Source organism: Pleurodeles waltl, chromosome 7 (genome assembly GCF_031143425.1).
Source record: "Pleurodeles waltl isolate 20211129_DDA chromosome 7, aPleWal1.hap1.20221129, whole genome shotgun sequence".
Classification (NCBI taxonomy): Eukaryota; Metazoa; Chordata; class Amphibia; order Caudata; family Salamandridae; genus Pleurodeles; species Pleurodeles waltl.
In genome coordinates, this window is record NC_090446.1 from 374,410,519 (window position 1) to 374,430,427 (window position 19,909).

General features: G+C 43.5%; 1 protein-coding gene across 5 annotated transcripts in view; it reads right to left on the reverse strand.

Annotated features, from left to right (window-relative positions):
• The window catches only part of LOC138304092 (uncharacterized), a 381,850-nt gene that overhangs the window by 130,948 nt on the left and 230,993 nt on the right, over positions 1-19,909 (reverse strand). For all 5 annotated transcript variants that reach the window (XM_069243822.1, XM_069243821.1, XM_069243825.1 and 2 more), the window contains 2 exons: positions 8,610-8,657; positions 8,442-8,522 (listed from right to left, as the gene is read on the reverse strand). In XM_069243822.1, coding sequence (XP_069099923.1) covers positions 8,442-8,522; positions 8,610-8,657 — 129 coding nt within the window. The remainder of the gene's footprint in view (positions 1-8,441; positions 8,523-8,609; positions 8,658-19,909) is intronic.

The window sequence follows — 19,909 nt, forward strand, 5'->3', positions numbered from 1 at the left end:
ATTCTGGGGAAATCACCTAATCCCCCTGTGCCTACAAATTAAAGTAACCTTGCCTAATATAACTGGTGATCATGTAAGGGACTCCGAAACTGTCCAGTCAAAATCTGTACTCAGGTAAACTGCATTTGGGTGGCCACAAAGCCCCTCTTTCAGTGTGCTTTTTCTGTTGATCAAATAAGGTCTGGATACAAATGTATTGTAAAGGCAGACCTCAAATGTCGGAAGTCTGCACTGAAGTTTTCAAACTTGTATGGGTGAATATTTCAGACCGTACAAAACTTTTCCACTTGGTAACACTTGGAAATCTTTCCAATTGCAGCTTTCTATGAATAAACCTGAAAAAAGCTTTATGGGGAAAAAACTAAATAAATTACACTAATTATCTCTTTTTTTCTCCAGGGAGGAAAAGTTTTTCCCGCTTGAAGAAATCCCTCCTCCTATACCGCGACATGTTTATTGGGGAGATCACTCCACTTCCCAAAACGTGAATAGGTTTATTTACTCCTGCTGTTGACAGGATTATATTTCCAACTGTTTCCAGGGTAACAAGGACTCAGTAAATGGTTTGTGAATATTCACAAAGGTGTAAATGTTAGGTGTTCACAAATGTCAGGTTATTTCCTCCCTGGACAACCTCAGGAGATTTACTCAAAGAAATCAGTGACTGAGTAAATATCTTTAAAAGTGCAGTAACAGATTCTGTAAATTGTTTTGCACCATGAAAAGAGGTCATTTGTGAGTCACTAGCAGATACAAAACAGTTTGTAGTTTTTAAAAATGGAAACCCCAGCATTACAGTCATGCTCTTTGATATCAGAAACAGGTTCCTATAAAATGTGTTTCTTATTGAGCATAGTACTGCCCGCACAGAATAATTTAGAAAGGCATGCGATGTTGTATTATAAGTTGTGAGACAACTTTATCCATAAAGTGGTAAATTACTTTGGTGAAGCATGTGGCAGGTGTAATTATTTTTCTGCAAATTTGTTTGTACAGAAATTCTCCTGAAGATTGCAATACACCTCAAATGTAGTTGGTGGATGCCACTGTGTTGGTTATTCCCCCCCCCCCCAACTCCTGCACAGCTCATTTCAAACAGATTACTGTGTGTCTAATTCATATCAGCAAAAGTGTAAATGGAAGATGATGAAGCCAGTTCATACATACTAGCTTGAACACTTGATGCTTCTGAGAAAGAACTGGTCAGCTCTACAAAGAAGAGTCACGTCTTGTTCCTAACTGGCTAATGAACTTTCGTGAAGAGATACGCATTCCTAGGATGAGAATATCCCCTGAATGGGGCACAGCCATGTCCTCCCGCCCTGGTGCCCAAACATCAAGTATGTGTTACTAGGCCTTTGAATATTTGCCCCAGCCTCAAACTGACTCATTGTGTGCATGAAGAGCTAGGCCTATCCTTAAATCAGAATGGGTTCCGGACTTATCCTGGACCTGAAAGGGTGCACCAAGCGAGCCCACAATGTGACAGCAGGACTACTGTCCCTGTAATGGGTTTCATAAGTGTAGTGGGGGAGGGTTTGCACAGGTGTCAACATACCCTGTTTTTTACTAATTATAGTATGACCAGGACTTTTTACCTGCATCATACGAATGAGAGCCTACAGGTCCTTCCACACAAAGTTCTCCTGGTAACAGTAAATATAGTATCCTAGTGCTGAAATCTCATGTGCCTGGACTTATGCATGTATGGTACTGGAGTTGGTATGCAGTGCAGGAGTGTCTGAGTAAACATGATTGACAAAGGCTTCTGGGCTCTGTAGGAAGCTGGCCTGGTGTGTGTGGTGGGTACCAAAGGAACTTACACCTTATACCAGGTCCAGGTATCCCCTCTTAGTGAAGTGTAGGAAGTGTCTAGAAGCCAGATTCTCTAGAGGTAGCTGTGGATGAGCAGCCAAGGCTTATCCAGGAGAAATCCAAAGCTCATGCAATACAACTGTAGTCACACAGCACTTACACCCATGAAAGAAAACACTCAGTTGTACAAAAATAAAGGTACTTTATTTTTGGAAAAAATCACCACAAAATACTAGAAGGGCAATCCTCCAGTAGGAGGTAAGTAATACAATAAATATTTACCCTAGCAATCAGAAATAGGCATAGAAAAGGTTAGAAAACAGTGCAAATAGCAATAACATATAGTGACCCTCGGGGGAGCACGACTATATGCTAAAGAAATGGAATGCAAACACAGGACTCCTACCTAGGTAAGTGGAATGTGTAGAGGGGAGTTCGGAATACTAGAAAACCACAGAGGTAAGTAACACAGTACCCCCCCAGCGACCAGGAAAGCAGGAGTAAATCACTGGAATTTCCCCAAACCACCCAAAAAGAGGAACAGAAGAAAAATAAGTAATCCAGAGAAGACTATAAGAAAACCAGTGGTAGATTCCTGGAGAAAGAAGACCTGTGGAGAGAGGGTACAAAGTCCAAGAGTCACAGTGGAGTCCAGGAGGAGTAGGAACTACTAGCCACCAGCTATACTTGCAGGAGTTGGTTGACGGTGATGAAGAACAGGTCAACACTGCAGCCCTGGAGCCAGAGAAGAGATCCTGATGGAAGCAGAATATGTCCCACGCTGGAGTGAAGATTACAGACGGGTGTCTGTGCAAGCCTTGGCTAAGGCAAACTCGCTGTTAGTGGAAAAGTGGTGCTGCCGGGGATCAGCAAGGCCCATGAGGACTCAACCCAGGAGGGGGAGTCACAGGGAACCCTCAGCACCGCAGAGAGTCCACAGGAGTAGAGGCAGCACCTACAGGAGTCCCACAGGATGACACAGGAGTTGCAGAGGAGGCCCACGCAGCACTACAGAAGAGGATCCCACGCGGCTGGAGAACCATACAGAAGGCTGGGCTTTGCAGGAAGAATTGCTAGGGGCTGGAGCTGTACGTCACCTGAAGATCCCTTGGAGGAGACAGAAACAAGCCTTGGCAGCTGCAGGAGACACAGTGCACGGGGTACGGTCCTGTGTGGGAAGGCAAGGACACAACTCCACCAAAAGTTGACAGCTGGCAGAGAGGCCTAAGGGGACTACTCCGGACCACCACTGTGATGCAGGATCCATGCAGCTCAAGATGAGGGGAGATCCATACGGTTGTCACTTGCTGTAGGCGCCTGCGGTTGCAGGGGAGTGACTCCTTCACTCCGGGGGAGATTCCTTCTTCTTCTTGTGCAGGCTGAAGAGTTGCAGTCTTCTGAGGATGCACAGCCAGGGAAATGCTGCAAAGCCGGCAGAAGCCCTGGAAACAATGTTGAGTCGAAGCAGAGGTTGCAGAGGAGTCCTGCTGGAATCTTGCAAGCCGAATCTGATGACCCACCCAAGAGAGAGACCCTAAATAGCCCAGAAAGGGGGACTGGTCACCTAACCAGGTAAGCAACTATCAGAAGGGGGCTCTGGCATCACCTGTCTGGCCTGGCCACTCAGATGCTTCCAGTGTTCCCTGCCAACCTTGGAATCAAGTTGGCAAAACCCAGGGACCCTCTGGAGGATCTCTGGGCACCACCCCTGGGGTGGTGATGGGCAGGGGAGTGGTCACTCCCTTTTCCATTGTCCAGTTTCACACCAGAGCAGGGACTGGAGGTCCCTGAACTGGTGTGGACTGGTTTATGCATGGAGGACACCAAATGTGCCCTTCAAAGCAAACCAGTGGTTTGGGGAGGCTACCCCTCCCAATCCAGTCCCACCTATTTCCAAAGGGAGAGGGTGTTACCTCCCTCTCCCAAAGGAAATTCGTTGTTCTGCCTTCCTGGGCTTGATCAGATCAAGCAGCAGGAGGGCAGAACCGTGTCTGAGGGTTGGCAGTAGCTGGGCTGCCCGGAACATCCTGTAAGACTGGTGGTAGCAATGCTGGGGGTCCTCTAAGAAGCCCACAGAGTGCAAGGAATCATACTTCTAATACGTGCAACAGTATTGGGGAATGATTCTGACATTTTTGATACCAGACATGCCCAAGTTCGGAGTTACCATTATGTAGCTGGACATAGGTAGTGACCTCTGTCCAGTACACGCATAAAATCGCATCCCGGCACTCACAAAGTCCAGGAAAATGGATCTGGAGTTTGTGGGGGCACCTCTGCTAGTGCAGGGGTGCCCTCACACACAGGTACCTGTACCCTACCCTCTGGGCTGAGAGGGCCCACCGTAGGGGTGACTTACAGTGACCTGGTGCAGTGACTTGTAGTTAAAACGGGTGCATACACCTGTTTCACGCAGGCTGCAATGGCAAGCCTGCAGAACCCTTTGCATGGGCTCCTTAAAGATGGCAGAATAACTACTGCAGCCCATAGGATCCCCTGGAACCCAAATGCCCTAGGTACCTGGGCACCATAAACTAGGGACTTACATGGGGGGTACCAGTATGCCAATTGTGGGGAGAAAAGGGTACAGTTTACAGGAGAGAGCAAAACTACTGGGGTCCTGGTTAGCAGGATCCTAGTATACACAGTCAAACACACTGACAACAGGCAGAACATGGGGGTAGGCATGGCAAGAAAAAGTGTACTTTCCTACAGGTTACATTTTGGTAGCTCTTATCCCTGCTCATGTGCACAAGATGGAGGTGAGTTTGCTGTGTAAGACAGTGGCAGTGTATTGCTGACATTCCTGAGACTGGAGGAGGGGACCCTACAAATAAAGAAGGGAAAGAGGAGACAAGCTCCCCCTTAGAAATTCGATTGGGAATTTCTGTTACAGAGAGCTTCTCCTTAGCCTTCCTGAGACTGCCATTTAGGGTACGGTGGAGTGAAAGGTGGGACTGCCCCGAAGAAACATCACTTGGTGTCCGATCTGGAGGATGAATAGCTGACTTGTCCTGGGACTGAAGAATTCCTGCTTAAGCAAGACTGAAGGAATGTGCTGACCCTGCAGAGGTTGACCATTAGAAGAGGCTGAAACAGCTGGCCATGGTGGAAGGGTTCATCTGTCAGAGACTAACAGACTCCGTGACTGGCATCATCTGGTTTGCTGATCTGTCTTTGCCACAGCTGCAGACAGGAGAGACGCAGACCACCAACGTAAACTTCAAAGACTCAGACTCTAAAACACATGTGCTGTCTGGAAATGGACTATAAGAAGGGGAGTTTGAGAACCCAAAAACTGTCATCTGCCAAGCAGCCAGATGGGCTGTGTCTGGAAGGGAAGCTTTTCAAGACTTCTGATGGTGACCAGGACTGAGGCGAAAGGCCTGCTAGTCTTCTTGCTGGGTGAAGGGACATAAAACAGGGAATCTAAGGCCACCTACCCTGAAGCACCAGTGCCTGCCTACGTGTCAAGATCAGTGTGCCCTGTGACGAAGAGGAGAACATTGGAGGGAGCAAGGTCCAGTAGGGAACCCTGTTGAGAGCACTACCTTTGTGAGGTGTGAGAAGATGGCTGCTGCACTGATCGGGTCGCTGCCAGAGTGCAGAGTGAAGTCGGCGACTCTCATATGCTAGAGGAGGGCCTCTGTAAATTAAGCCCTGTGCAACTGTGTGCTGATTGGGCTCGAGTCCGTGCACAGAGCGAACAGTAGTAAGGGTTGTAACCCATGTGCAGTAGTGGGCAGCAACCTCATATGCCACGAGGATACGCAACATACCACTTTACTGTGCTGATTGGGCCGGACCCAGTACACCCTGAGGATACAATGACCCTTTATGCGAGAGAGGGTCGCTGGGTCCAGTCATCGCTGAGAGGAGTGAAGGTGCTGTGGGACCCTGTGCACCTGCCTTGGATTAAGGATTTGTCCCAGGAGCTTTGTATCACCACTCCCACAATCGCAGGAGGAACCAGAGATTTACCCTGCAAGGAGGAGCTGCCGAGGACCTCAAATTGCTGTGGAAGCGTGACCGCATGTGAGGATTCTGACAGCTGAGTGCAACCCGCTTGGGCTCCGTGCAGCGAACTCACTTGAACTGGCTGCTATTGTTCCAGTACCCATGGAAAGGGTGCACTCAAACCCTGGGTACTCTGATCCTGGGAGTTGTAGGTAAGACTGACTTTGGGCCAGTCGGCCCCGGAGGAACTTGCTGCTAATCAGTGCTGCTATGCTGGATCACTGTTGTCTTTAAAAATTGAGTCATAGTGGACTCTTTAAACTTAGACTCCAAGTGAGGCTTATGCTGGATGTTTGCCTACAGTGAATATGGAATAATCACTACCACTAGAAGCGAGTAGTGTGTGGGACCAAGGTGAACGCCTAAGACTAGAGCCCTAACCTCAGGAGGATGGTGCAGTTTTTGTGAACGTCGCAGTTTTCCTTTGTGGGAATAAAATTCTTCTCTTTTTAAAAAAGCTGGAGAATGATTACTGCTACTTAATGTATTTTGAGTTGTGAGCCTGTGTTCACTCCCCTTTATCCATTACCTCAGCACTTGAGGGAGCCTTTAACTGTTCGACCACGTTACTACTGACACTCCAGAGCAGAAGGGGTATTGCCTCAGTTGCTCAGAATCCACAGTAGGTCAGGCCCCGTAACATCAGGAGTAAAAGGCCTTTAATCCCACGGTTGAATCCAGTTACTTGTGCTTACCCCGCGGCCCTCAGAAAGAGGTTCTAACAGTTCTTTAAAATTGCTTCTGATAAAAGCAATATCAATGTCTAATTAAAAAAGCACTAGGTAAAGCAACTTACAAAATATTACATGAATGTTGAGGGCATGCTAATTAAAGTTAAAAGTTGGGGATCAGTCAACTGCTCCATAGACTCCCCATGGAACCAGCCCACAAATTATTGCCATTAAATTCAATAAAGTCTAGCTTGGAAACTCTTCTGAAAGATATATATTTTCAATGAGGCAACCCTGAATGTTGTTTCCCACAAAGGTTTCAGGGTACTGGATGCAGTGATCCGGCGATGCCACTAATAGCTCAAAACCTTGTGCCAAAAAGCTCAGAAAGAAACATTGTAAAGATCAGCTCAATTTCAGGAACACTTTACAGGGTACCTCTGGTCCTCTTCCTGGAGGATTTCCTCACATGGTGGTTAATTGCACCTTATAGATAAGTTCTCAAAACATTAGGATGGGTTGCTCAGATTCCAGTCCATTTCTTTCAGCTGCAGGTTGAACTAGAAAGGTCAGCTTCCAGGTCAACAAGTCACTCCCACTACCACTAGTTATCATGAATTCTCCCAGGCAGGCATAAGCTTCCTCTGTCTCTGCATTTTTAATAAACATAATACTCATGAGAGAGCAACATTTATGGTAGACCATGAATTAATTCTCCTCAATTACTCGGGTAAGAAGATAACATTTTACATATAGCGACCAGGTAAAGCAGTGTGTTTTTACAGGTAAGGTAGCCAGTTTTTGCTGGTGAGAACTAGCTAAACCTAATGCAATTTTTGCTTTCCTCTCCCTGTTTTAGAACTGCGATTCGCTTCCAATCTTGATTGATTTTTTTTTCAACAAAACTGTCCCACAAATCCACAACTAAAAATCCAAATGGTGGTTTCTTTTCTCAGCTGCGTAGAGTAATGCCCTAAATTCCAACCCCACCCTAACCCAGCTATCCCAATTTAGTCCTCTAAACTTAAAGCATATCTCCTTGGTTTAGTTAACACTCAGTCTAGACCTTCTCCACTATAAGGCCCCACCCCATTTCTTTGGCCTCCATCAAAATGGGAAAAGATGCTACAAAAATATACTGCTTGCTAGTTTCCACTAGACTCCTGCCTTGCACAATGAGCTCTGTACGGCTTTTTGCGTTTTGAGTTAGCAGTCGGGGTACAAGGTCAAGACAAGATGTGCAGCAGGTACAACTACAGACAGCATTGTGCAAGCTTTTTGAATGTACTTTAATTGAGCTCAGCCTGAATAGATTTCTTATCTCATAGCTGCAATACATATATCTGGTAACTACCGTCACTGCTTGTCTTTTCAGCCTAGGTTTTCAAAAAGCTGAAAATATGTTTCTGACAACAATATTTGCTAATCGACAGGTACACACTGTCACATTACACTTCCCAAAGTAGAAACTACGATATGCAGTAGAGGGATCAAGAAAAATGCTACCTAAAATTGCATATCACATTTTAGAACAAGATTAATTTTACTTCTGCATCCTAGCTCTGTACTCTCTGCAGCTGTGCAGGGGGATCGGCACAGAGGTTGCTCTCTTACCAGTGTGACAGCTAGTGGTTAGGCATCCAGCTCAAATTACTTGTGGAAATCTGTTAAAATACAGCCCTGGAATGCTTCTTCTGGGTCTTGGCCCTGCTCAAGGAAGGTGGACAGCAGTGAGGGTGAAGACATAAGTGGGAGACACAAACGGACAAGATAGGGGTGAGGGTTGATGTGCAGCGGGTGGCAAAGTCCCACATTACAGTGATGAGTGATAAGCAGGAGGTGGAATATTAGTTATGACCTGGAATAAAGCTAAACAAATGTGTTCGACTGCTCACATCATTGATACTTTCAAGTAGTGTTTTGCACTGTTGAACCTACCTTGACTCTGTTTAAAGTGTGCTTGTGGTCTTGTAGATGCAGGGCGACACTGAGGCATGCGCTGTGACTGGTGGGGTATGTCTGTAAATAGCAAAAACATTAACTTTTTTTATTTTCACTATAAAAATAAAAAGAAGAAAGCTTCACAATGACCCACACTGTACTCACATGATGAAAGTGGTACATGCTTCCCTCTCTCCAGTGTTGTTTCTTGAGCTAAAAAGCATAAACATGTTTTATGTTTTAATAATATATATATATATATTTTTTTTAAGATAATCCGACAATGGTGACGATACAGTAAGAATAGGTTGTCACATCAGAACTCTTCTACCTCTTTCAAAACTAGACCATTATCCCTTTGCATTTATATGGACAATGGACTGGGCTCAATGTATTCTGAAAAGCCACCAGCAAACACACATACACACACACAATTAATCTTGACATTTAACAAACTCTTTAAAAATATTAATACATTCTTTTACATTAGGGCAACCTGGACATGAAACCCTCTTCCTTCCATAGCTGTTTCGGCCTTGACATTACTTTATTTTACTTAACAAGTATAAGGAAGTGTTAGTAATTTATTTACAGCTTAACAAACATACTTAACTAAGCATTCATTCAGATACAGAGCCACACCCTTTATCTGTGGAGCAAAATACTTCTACACGTTCTACACAGAACCAGAGACCCTCCTGACACCCAAGTTAAGGAACATCTGAACAGACTGCACAAATAAAAATTCAAAGGTACGTTTCCCAAGAGGGGTGGAACACCTTTTTCCAAGGCGGGCATATCAAGACTGACATAAGACGCATTTGTCCCAGATTTATGATAAGTAAACAAATGTAGATTAATTTCATATAAATCACTTGGAATCGATATGGACTGTTACCTAGGCTGCTAAAGGAAGGAACGTTACTTATGCATCTTCAAATGGCTCTCCAGTGCTCCACCACGATCCTGAATAGTAATAAGATGTGAAGTAGAAGTCTCCTGTTGAAAGCCAATCATACAGCAGAGGTGTGGATTTGTTGTATATACTCAATTAGCGGGGATCTCCAAATGGCCACCGCAGGAGTGTGGGCGCATTGGCGGCTACGCGGCGGGCGTGCTTACCGCCCGCCAAAGTTGAAATGAGGAACATTGTGTTTTAATATTTGACTAATGTAAAGTGGTGCACTCAACATCAATAATGAGGTGCATTCACTGTAGTGTTAGTAAAAATATATTGGTGCCTTAATCTCTTTAAATGAAGTATAATCATTAAATGCAATTTCTTAAACATCCTCATTTTATTTGAATGTACTGGTATTTGAAATGATACCAATTTGTGTAACGTGTGCACTTATGTTTTATAGTTCAATGTTGAAATGCACTCCCCAGCCACATCTAAGCCGATGTATTAGTAAAGTCTGCATTTATTTTCACTGTAACATGAACTTCTATTTGAATCTATGTAATTGACATTTATATAAATTTAGAGATTAAAATGTGTATAAATATAACATGAAATTAAATGTGATTTGCTGAATAATGTTTCAACTTGACATGACTAGGTCTGAATTTCTTTAACGTGAAAAACTGTTCTTTGTTTTCTTCTAATGTGTAATTTCATTGCCGGTGCTTTCACACAAAATGTTAGTTTGGAAATAGATGTACTATTGTTTTACTATTAGAGAGTCTGAGAGAAAAACCTTGAAAGGAGAACACAAAGAGAGTAAGAGCGAGATGACTGACTCTTTTTCATACATGTTGCAAACGATGTCCAGAGGACCAAGGACAACAGCATTCTCAGCACTGGTATGAGAAAATGAGCTAATATTGCATGTTACACTGTTTGGCAGGAGAATACAATGGAGCTTGTGAAGGTATGATCTGGAGGAAGTAACCTACTTGGATTTTGTGGTATTAACTAAGGCTATCACTGATTGACTGTAGGCAGACTTTTCCTGGACTTTGAGAGGTACAGACCTATGAGTTTCCCCTTTCCCCATGCTTTGCTGAGTGTGACTTAGGCTTACACTTAAAGCTCTAAGAAGACTCAACCAAGCTTCTGAAATACTGACGTATTCTTTTCACTTTCTGTATTCATTTTTGCCTTATTTCTGTTCCTCACCGTTTTAGCCTTATGTCATTTTCTAGATAGATTTGTCTTTTTAACAGCTTAGACCCTTGGGGAATCTCCCCATTTATCCATAGATATTTAGTTAGATGCTTTTAAACTTTCACGCGTGTAAGAGGAAAGACCGACAATTGTTTTCTGAGCACCAGTCATTATTGTTGATTTCTGTATTGCTGTAACAGAATTTCCGGTTTGTCTTATGCTATCCCATTCAAATGTCTTCAAAAGATTTGGTTACCCTATGGTGATTTTGTATTTCTGCAGTATGTTTTTGCGATTTGTTTACATCAACTTGAGTTTTAATTTGTAATAAAACCCTTTAACTTTATTTCTGGTTTGGTTTGTCATTGTGTGGTCAAATTGGTTACACTGTAAATTAATGGTGACTGATTGTTACCTAATTTCCTAGTTAATCCCTTCAAGGGAACACAATAGACCGTAGCTTCAAGATAACAGCATACAAATGCTCCATCAATAACACTACACTAGATGTGTGCTTGTGGGAAGGCGCAGTCAGCAAGAGCAGAAACAGCCACTAGAGAAGCTGGTGCAGCCTGCTACTCATTCCATCTCTCTGCTCTCTCCATGTAAGTTGCCAGATGGAAACTAAGTTCCAATCCCCAGATCCCAAGTCCTGCATCCAAATAGGTTCCTCTGCAGTGGTTGGCCTGCCATAATTCTGACCTCCTCCTCTGTAGACGTAGTGTGGGAGCCGGTGCTGCAGTGCTATATTGGATTCACAGGGGAACCTGTACCAGCACTCCATCTCTCTTTCTCTCTCTCAGGAAAATGTCCACACCCTGCAGTGACAGCATCTGCCACATTGACATACCATACTAAGGCACCTGAAAGTACATTGTGGGCCTCACAGGGTGTTAAAGATAAGTCACAGTGACTCAGAGAAGGGAGGTTATTTGCTTTATGAGTTAATTTGCCCCATTTACATTATGGGCACAAGTTGCTATTGCTTAATTTGTAGCTGGATGGCTATGGTCTATATTGCCAGCATTGACTTATACTGCTCCCACCGGCATAATGTGCTCCACCCTATAAATCTGACATAGCCTCGCCAGAGCCTAGTCTGTAACTTACTTTTAATTTGCTCTGAATTTGAAACTATTTTTTCCTATTTTGATACCTTACCATTCTAACCTAGTTTTCTTACTGAGTTCATTTTATTGTATGTATGCATGTATGTATTTCATATTTATAAAGCGCATTCCGGCAAAGCATCAAAGCAATAGGAACAAAAGTGAGAGAGCCACCAAGGACAAAGAAGAAAAGCCTGGTCACGTCTACTGTGGAAATATCCACGTTTTTGAGCTTCTTTCTAAAAACCAAAAAATCCTGTTCTTTCCTCATCATGGGAGCAAGCATATTCCAGTGCTTTGCTGCAGCCACCGTAAAAGCCTTATCGACCCATCTGGCTTTCCGAGTCTGTGGTACGTAGGCAAAGTTGGAGTCAGCAGATCTAAACTAACGGCTAGGGACATGCCAGTGAAGCCCTGAAGTCAAATGTTCAGGGCTGCGGGTATATACAGCTTTATATGTTAAACATATTGTCTTAAAGACAATACGTTTTTCACAGGTAACCAGTGTAGTTGCCTCAGAGTAGCACTGGCCGAAGTGGAACAAGGGAGATTAAATGTTAGACGAGCTGCAGCATTCTGGATAAGTTGAAGTTTACTGAGTGAAAGCTTGTCAATAATAAGCAATAATGCATTGCAGTAATCTATTTTAGAGATTACCAGAGCAAGGGATACAATAATTCTGAGCTTCTCTTGTAAAAAGGGAAATATTTTTCTCAGAGTTTTCAATATCCAGATACAGTTTTTAGTGATAGAATTAACATGTGGCTTAAAGGATAAAGCAGTGTCAAAAATAACCCCCAAATTCTTAGTAGAGCCAATAGGAACAGGTAGGTCTCCGCACACAGATGGCCACCAGCGGGAGCGCCATACATTTCTACTACAGCCAAAAAGAAGAATTTCAGTTTTACCGCCATTCATTTTGAGCCAATTCATGCCCATCCATCTATTAATCTCACACATACATTGGTGGAATCAGTCAGCGACTTCTTCCCAGTTCCCATATACAGGAATGATTAATTGAGTATCATCCGCATAGGAGGTGGTCAAGAAGCCAAATGAGAGAATCAGTCAGGCCAGTGGAGCCATTTATAGATTAAACAGGGTAGGACTGATTGAAGAGCCTTGAGGTACACCGCATGGTAACTGATATGCAGGTGCTTTAAAATCTCCACAGCTTACTATGGTAGATCTATCTTCAAAAAAAGACTTCAGAATGACTAGAGAAGTGCCCCTAATGCCTGCCTGATGCAGGCGATGCGTCATAATTTGAGGAGAGATGGTATCAAACACTGCTGATAAGTCTAGGAGCACTAGAATGGTACCGAGTCCCTCATCAACTAGTTTCAGGATAGTATCAGAAGTGGTAATGAGTGCAGATTCTGTACTATGGCTCTTTCTGAAACCATGCTGTGTAGGATCTAGACTGCCTGAATCTTGAAGAAACGTAGCCAATTCTTTATTAATGTGTTTTTCGAAGATCTTTGATTGAAAAGGCAGCAGAGCAATCGGCCCTGGATTCTTAAGGTCATTCGATTTACCATCTGGTTTCTTTTTTAAAGAAATCACCACCGCTTCCTTCCAAGAGAAAGGAAACACACCTGAGGTCAGAACCTCCTGAAATGTAGGGACAAGGGCAGTAGAGACTAGGTCCGGGACAAGCTGTGGAATATGAGGTGGACAGGGGTCACTAGGGGAACCAGATTTAATAGTTGTCATAAGTTTTTTAATCTTCTCTAAGCAGAGAGGCTGGAAGTTTGTCAGTATAAGGCTGTCATCCTTTAATAATTTATTTGAGGATTCATTTAAGTCACAAGTGTATGCGGGTTGTGGAAAGTCCGCCTGAGTATGTAAGATTTTACTTTCATCTTCCCATCTGAACTGTCTCCTGCCTTACTTGAAACCCTACTGTTTGCTATTGCACAACCACCTCAAAACTACTCTAAAACTACTTAACATCACTCAGAACTGCTACACTTTACCCTAATCTATCTGATTCCCCAAATGGAGGGAAGAAACACAGGAAGTCTGCCACCTCTTAAAAGGGAAAGACACAGGAAGAGGGTCTGGTCTACCACAGAAGGTCTCAATCTTTGGAGCAGTCTGCCCCAACCAGAAGCTGAAAGAAAGGCAGATTACTGAGATGCTTGCATGGGGAGGGTTCAAAGGGGGTTGGGAGAGCGAGAGAGAAGGTAAATCCAGGTCTAATAATTCTAGCATTTCTCTTGGAAGATACAAGTTACAACTATACCTGCAAAGCCAGAGCCCATCCACTATGCTACACTTACTGGCACTGACCTCCCGGACACCAAGATCACTGCACTGCAAAGCCTGTTGAAAAATCTGTAGCTATAAGCATTACTGAAGAATACTTCATTTCTACCTTATAACATGACCTTTTGAGAGACAGAGGAGACTAGGAGTGTGGAGAAGGGATCACAATACAAATGGTAATGAAAGGGCCAGTCTTCTTTTGGGAGGTCTAAGCCTTACAAATTACATTGGAAAAAAGTGAGTGGTACAGGGAAGGGGAGGAGCAACAGCAGCTAGATAAATTAGATGGGCAAGATTAGACAGCCTCTATGGTCAGAATAAGATTGACCGGAAATGATCTGGAAACACCGAAGCAGATCAAAACACGTGAGCACCTGAGCAAAAGTGAACAATTCGCCCCCAAGAGGCAAGCCCAACAGGACCAATTTATTTTTTGGGGAGGGGGGCAAGATATATGTTCTGATAGCATATCTAAACAATATGGGATCAGTGATCTGAAGGAGTTTGCCAGTAGGCTACCACAGGGACAATGTCACAGAGTTGCTAGCAATAATAAGAGAGCAGTCAGTTGATCAGTTCTCCATAAAATGGACAAAATGATCATTCTTCCGAATACATCAAGTGAGAAACTATGAACAGCAGATTCGTCAAATTATTAATGTTTACATACCTTGAAATATTATTGGCAACACCACTAACTGATCAGGGGCGGAGTAAGGGCAGTGAGGAACCTGCAGGAAGATTAGGTACCTACCTTATATATCATTACCAAAGGTAGGTATGTTTTTCTTCTGATGGGTGCATGTTCCCAGAGACTTCATACTTTATGAATGAGTCCCAGAGAAATACCCTAACGGAGGTGGGATAAAGAGTACCAATTATTCAAGAAATCATGCAGCACAGCGCTTACAAATTATCCAACACTGCATACTTTAGCTGAAGTCAGTAATGTTTAGCAAATGTATGCAAAGATGACCAGGTGGCTGTCTGGAAATGTCATCCAACATAATGCCTGTGGTGATAACTGTGGAAAAAGCCATGGCCTTAGTGGGGAGGACACTGATGCCATCTGGAGGGTCTTTTCTGGTTAAGGTGTAGTAGATAATGATACAAAGGATGACTCAACGTGGAATGATGCATTTGGTCACCACCCTGCCGTTCTTAGCTCTGAAGAAACTCACAAAGAGTTGAACATCCACACTCTGGTCTGTTGAGTATGGTTGATGTATGGGATACTTAATTTTCAGGGTGCGGTCTCTGCAGCCACTCCTCCTCTTCTGTGAGTTGAGGTGGAGAGAAGAAAGTTAAAAGCATAACAGACTGGCCTGTGTGGGGGTTAGATACAACCTGAGATTGAAAAGATGAGCTGGTACAGCGGGCCAATTTGTCCTGGTAGAATATAGTCAAATGTGGACAAAGTGAGAGTGCCTGAACATCTCTGAGCCAATGGGCTGACGTAATTTCACCAAGGAGACAGTCCTAAGAGTAAGAGGTTGAATCAGGCAACTATGCATTGGCTTGAAGGAGGATGCAATTAAAAAAAAAATCAACAGAAGACTCATATCTCACTTAGGAATAATGAACAGAGTGAGAGGAAACAGTAAAGTAAACGTTTGAGAAAAAGAGCCACTAGTGTGGACTGAAACAAAGATGGCTGGTTTGGGAGACATACAAAGGTGAATTTGGCAGCTGCTACTGACAACTACTGTAGGACAACAGACAGTTTAAATTGCAACACATAAGAAAGGTGTGACTAAAAAGGGTAAAGGAGTTTGGCTTCGCACCACTGAACGAATTTGTTCCAGCAGCCGGCATGACTGGATTTCATCTACCTACCCTGCTGCAAGAGCAGATCCACTCTTCGCTGTAGAGCAGAAGATGAATGAATGCTGAGTGCCAATAGACTGAAATACCAGATCCACTTCATCTCCATTCTGGGGTAAATCAGGATCAGCTGTTCATGATCTTTCTGCACCTTCTGCAAAACATTTGATAGAAGTAAGGTCGATGGCTATGCATAAAGCAGGCTCTGAGGCTAACTGAAACTGAAGAAATCGCACTCATGAATAAAATCTACGGCACAAGACTGAAGATACGTCCTGTTCTACATCGTGGTGAATAGATGCCCAAATGGACATTCCAATATGGCGAAGATCATGTCTGTCACCTCGGGTAGCTCTGACTATTGGTCTCTAGAGAGAGGAAACTGAGAGCATCCTTGCTTGTTGAAGGAACCAACAACATGACATGAGTCATGGGGAATGAATGGTGCTCTTCAAGACAGAAAGAGAAAGGCCTTTACGGCAAGGTGGACTGTTCGCAGCTCCTGCACATAAATGTGCTGGTGTTGCTCCATCACAGACCAAAGTTCTCTTGATGTCATATGGCCCAGATGGGGCCACAGCCAAGTGATGAGATATCTGTGACCTTGGTAACCAGGGCATGTGAAAGAATGAGGGCAGATCCACTAAAAGATTGTAGAGGCATATCTACCAGTGAAGATCTGAATTAACAAATTTGAAGAACTGGCTCTGCAACTGTGAGGTAAGATTGCAAGATTTATGTTTAAAAAGTTAAATTTGGTCTCCATGGAGAATAGAGTCTACTTCAAGCTATCCACTGATTTGCGTACCACTGTAGTAATTGCAGATACTCCTGCTGAAGGAAGGCCAAAAGGGTAAGATATATCCCCTTCGAGAGGAGTATCAAGACCACCTGAACTTTGAAAATCAAGTAACTTTGACAAGGATACATCAGTGAAACATGTTTAACCTTTTCCTTTTTTTGCCTTTTTCACGATTTCAGCTTATTTCAACGGTGGCACTGAGAGCAGTTCAGACAGCAGTGTCTGTGTCAGTGTTGCAAGCAACACCAACAGAACAGGGAATGACACCTTAACAGGTGCCGATGAATTCTTATGTGCTGGAACAATATGGTAATGTGAATTTGTGGTTTTGGCACTTGCACCCCCTGAGGTTGCCAAACCCGCTGGGGTAGTCTCACCCATTGAGAGTAGCCCAGAGGATATTGAAGTCGTCCTGAATAAATTCAGCATAGCCAGCCAGAAGTCCTCGACCAGTGCAGGGGTGACTGATGGAGCCTTAAACTATGACTTAATCGATTTTAATGTAGGAAATTTCTCTGACGAAGAGGAGGAATCTCATGTTAGGAATAACACAGAGACTGTGAACAGACTGGGGAGAATGATTGTTTCCTTTATGAATAAGAGGACTCTTCCTTCCAATAGGACTTTTAGTATTATTTGTGGAAGGATCTTTAGGGACATCCTTCCCTGTCATAAGAGTTACCTGAAGGTAGAGGAATGCTTTGGTGGCCTTTGTGTGCACAAATGAACAAGAGTTGCAGGCCACGGAGCAATGTTCTGATCCCAGATACCTCACACAGACGTCACGTGGATTTGACAAGGGCATTTGCTTACAGTGCCTGCAACAGGGTTTAAACCTTAGGAGGCACGTGACCTAGTTGCTGCCGAAAAGCTGATTAATTTTGTTGGTGAAAAACCAAGAAGAGCTCCGGACCCCCATGAATGCGGCATGGAAAAAACATGAACTGCCACCAGAGTGCCATGATGTGCCTTATTTCTCCCGAATGCCGTCATACTGCTCAGAGGATAAGAAGTTGCTGAGGCCTAATTGTACCAACTGGTAGTGCTGAAGTGAAAATGATCCAGATCCAGTCTGGAGGATATTATAAGGTGAGGAAACTTCAGAAAGACATATCCACAAAACTATCTTGGGGCACAGTAGTCTGAGAGCACTTCAATGTAAAAGCCGAAACTTGCAAAACCCCACATCTACCTTAAAATTTCTGCTCTGATTATTTACAATATTCTGGTGACTAGGTCAAATCTGCCTGGATTTATCACCCTATATGTCTAACATTGTGTGACTTAAGATTACTTATAATTGCTAAATTAAATTCTTCAGTTCACACATAAGTTATTTTGCAGAAATTTCGACACAGGCCATATTCACAGTATCTATTGACTGATGCCTCTCAATTAAATGGTTTCGTTCTAAACCTGCATGCTGCAAATTGCTTGATTTTTCCAGCTCTAGGACTTCAGAGAGTTTGTGCAGTATTGCAAGGAATCTCAATTCAGGCGCTGGCACATTTTACTGCTTTTCTCTCTTTCCTTACCCTTTCGCTTTAACCCCTGCGCTGCCAGGCCTTTTCCCCCTCAGGTGCCAAGCCTTTTTTTGGCTGTTTGGGGCAGTTCATGCTTATGCCCTCATAACTTTTTGTACACATAAGCTACCCATGCCAAATTTGTGTCCTTTTTTTCCAACATCCTAGGAATTCTAGAGGTACCCAGACTTTGTGGGTTCCCCTGAAGGAGACCAAGAAATTAGCCAAAATATAGCAAACATTACGTTTTTTTCAAACAAATTGGAAGAAAGGGCTGCAGAAGAAGGCTTTTGGTTTTTCCCTGAAAATGGCATCAACAAAGAGTTTGCGGTGCTAAAATTACCATCTTCCCAGCTTTCAGGAACAGGCAGACTTGCATCAGAAAACACAATTTTTCAACACAATTTTGGCATTTTAATGGGACATACCCCATTTTTACTATTTGTTGTGCTTTCAGCCTCCTTTCAGTTAGTGACAGAAATGGGTGTGAAACCAATGCTGGATACCAGAAAGCTAAACATTTCTAGAAAGTAAACAACATTCTGAATTCAGCAAGGGGTAATTTGTGTAGATCCTACAAGGGTTTCCTACAGAAACTAACAGCTGAAATAAAAACATATTGAAATTGAGGTGAACAAAACAGCCATTATTCTCAACATTTTACTCTGTAACTGTTTCCTGCAATGTCAGATTTTGAAAAGCAATATACCATTATGTCTTCTGGACTCTTCTGGTTGCGGGGACATTGAGGGCTTGTAGGTTCATCAAGAACCCTAGGTACCCAGAGCCAATAAATGAGCTGCACCTTGCAATGGGTTTTCTTTCTATACCGGGTATACAGCAATTCATTTGCTGAAATATAAAGAGTGAAAAATAGGTATCAAGAAAACATTTGTGTTTCCAAAATCGGCACAAGATAAGGTGCTGAGAAGCATTGGTTATTTGCACATCTCTGAATTCCGGGGTGCCCATACTAGGATATGAATTACACAGCATATCTCTAATAGTCTTTTTTACACACTGCCTTACATTTGGAAGGAAAAAATGTATAGAAAGACAAGGGGCAATAACACTTGTTTTGCTATTCTGTGTTCCCCCAAGTCTCTCGATAAAAAAGGTACCCCACTTGGGTAGGCCACAATGCTCACGACAGGAAATGCAACATGGACACATCAACATTTTTACATTGAAATCCGATGTGTTTTTTGCAAAGTGCCTAGCTGTAGATTTTGGCCTCTAGCTTAGCGGGCACGATGGGAAACCTACCAAACCTGCAAATTTTTGAAAACTAGACAACTAGGGGAATCCAAGATGTAGTGACTTGTGAGGCTCTCACGACTTTTTCCTCTCATTTCGGTGACAGAAAGTTCTGGAATCTGAGAGGAGCCACAAATTTCCTTCCACACAGTGTTCCCCCAAGTCTCCCGATAAAAATGGTACCTCACTTGTGTGGGTAGGCTTAGTGCCCGCGAAAGGAAATGCCCCAAAACACTATCTGGACACATTAAAATGATCAAATACAAAACTACCTGTTTTTGCGGGGGGCACCTGCATTTTCGGTCCTAGGCTCAGCAGCCATCTAGGGAAACCTACCAAACCCAGACATTTCTCAAAACTAGACACCCGAGGGAGTCCAGGGAGGTGTGACTTGCGTGGAGCCCTCAAAGTTGTCTTACCCAGATGCCTCAGCAAACCTCAAATTTAGCTAAAAAAATCACATTTTCCCCACATTTCTGTGTGGGATCGACGCACCGGGACACATTTCCTACCACCCAACGTTCCCCTCAGTCTCCCGGTTAAAATGGTACCCCACTTGTGTAGGTGGG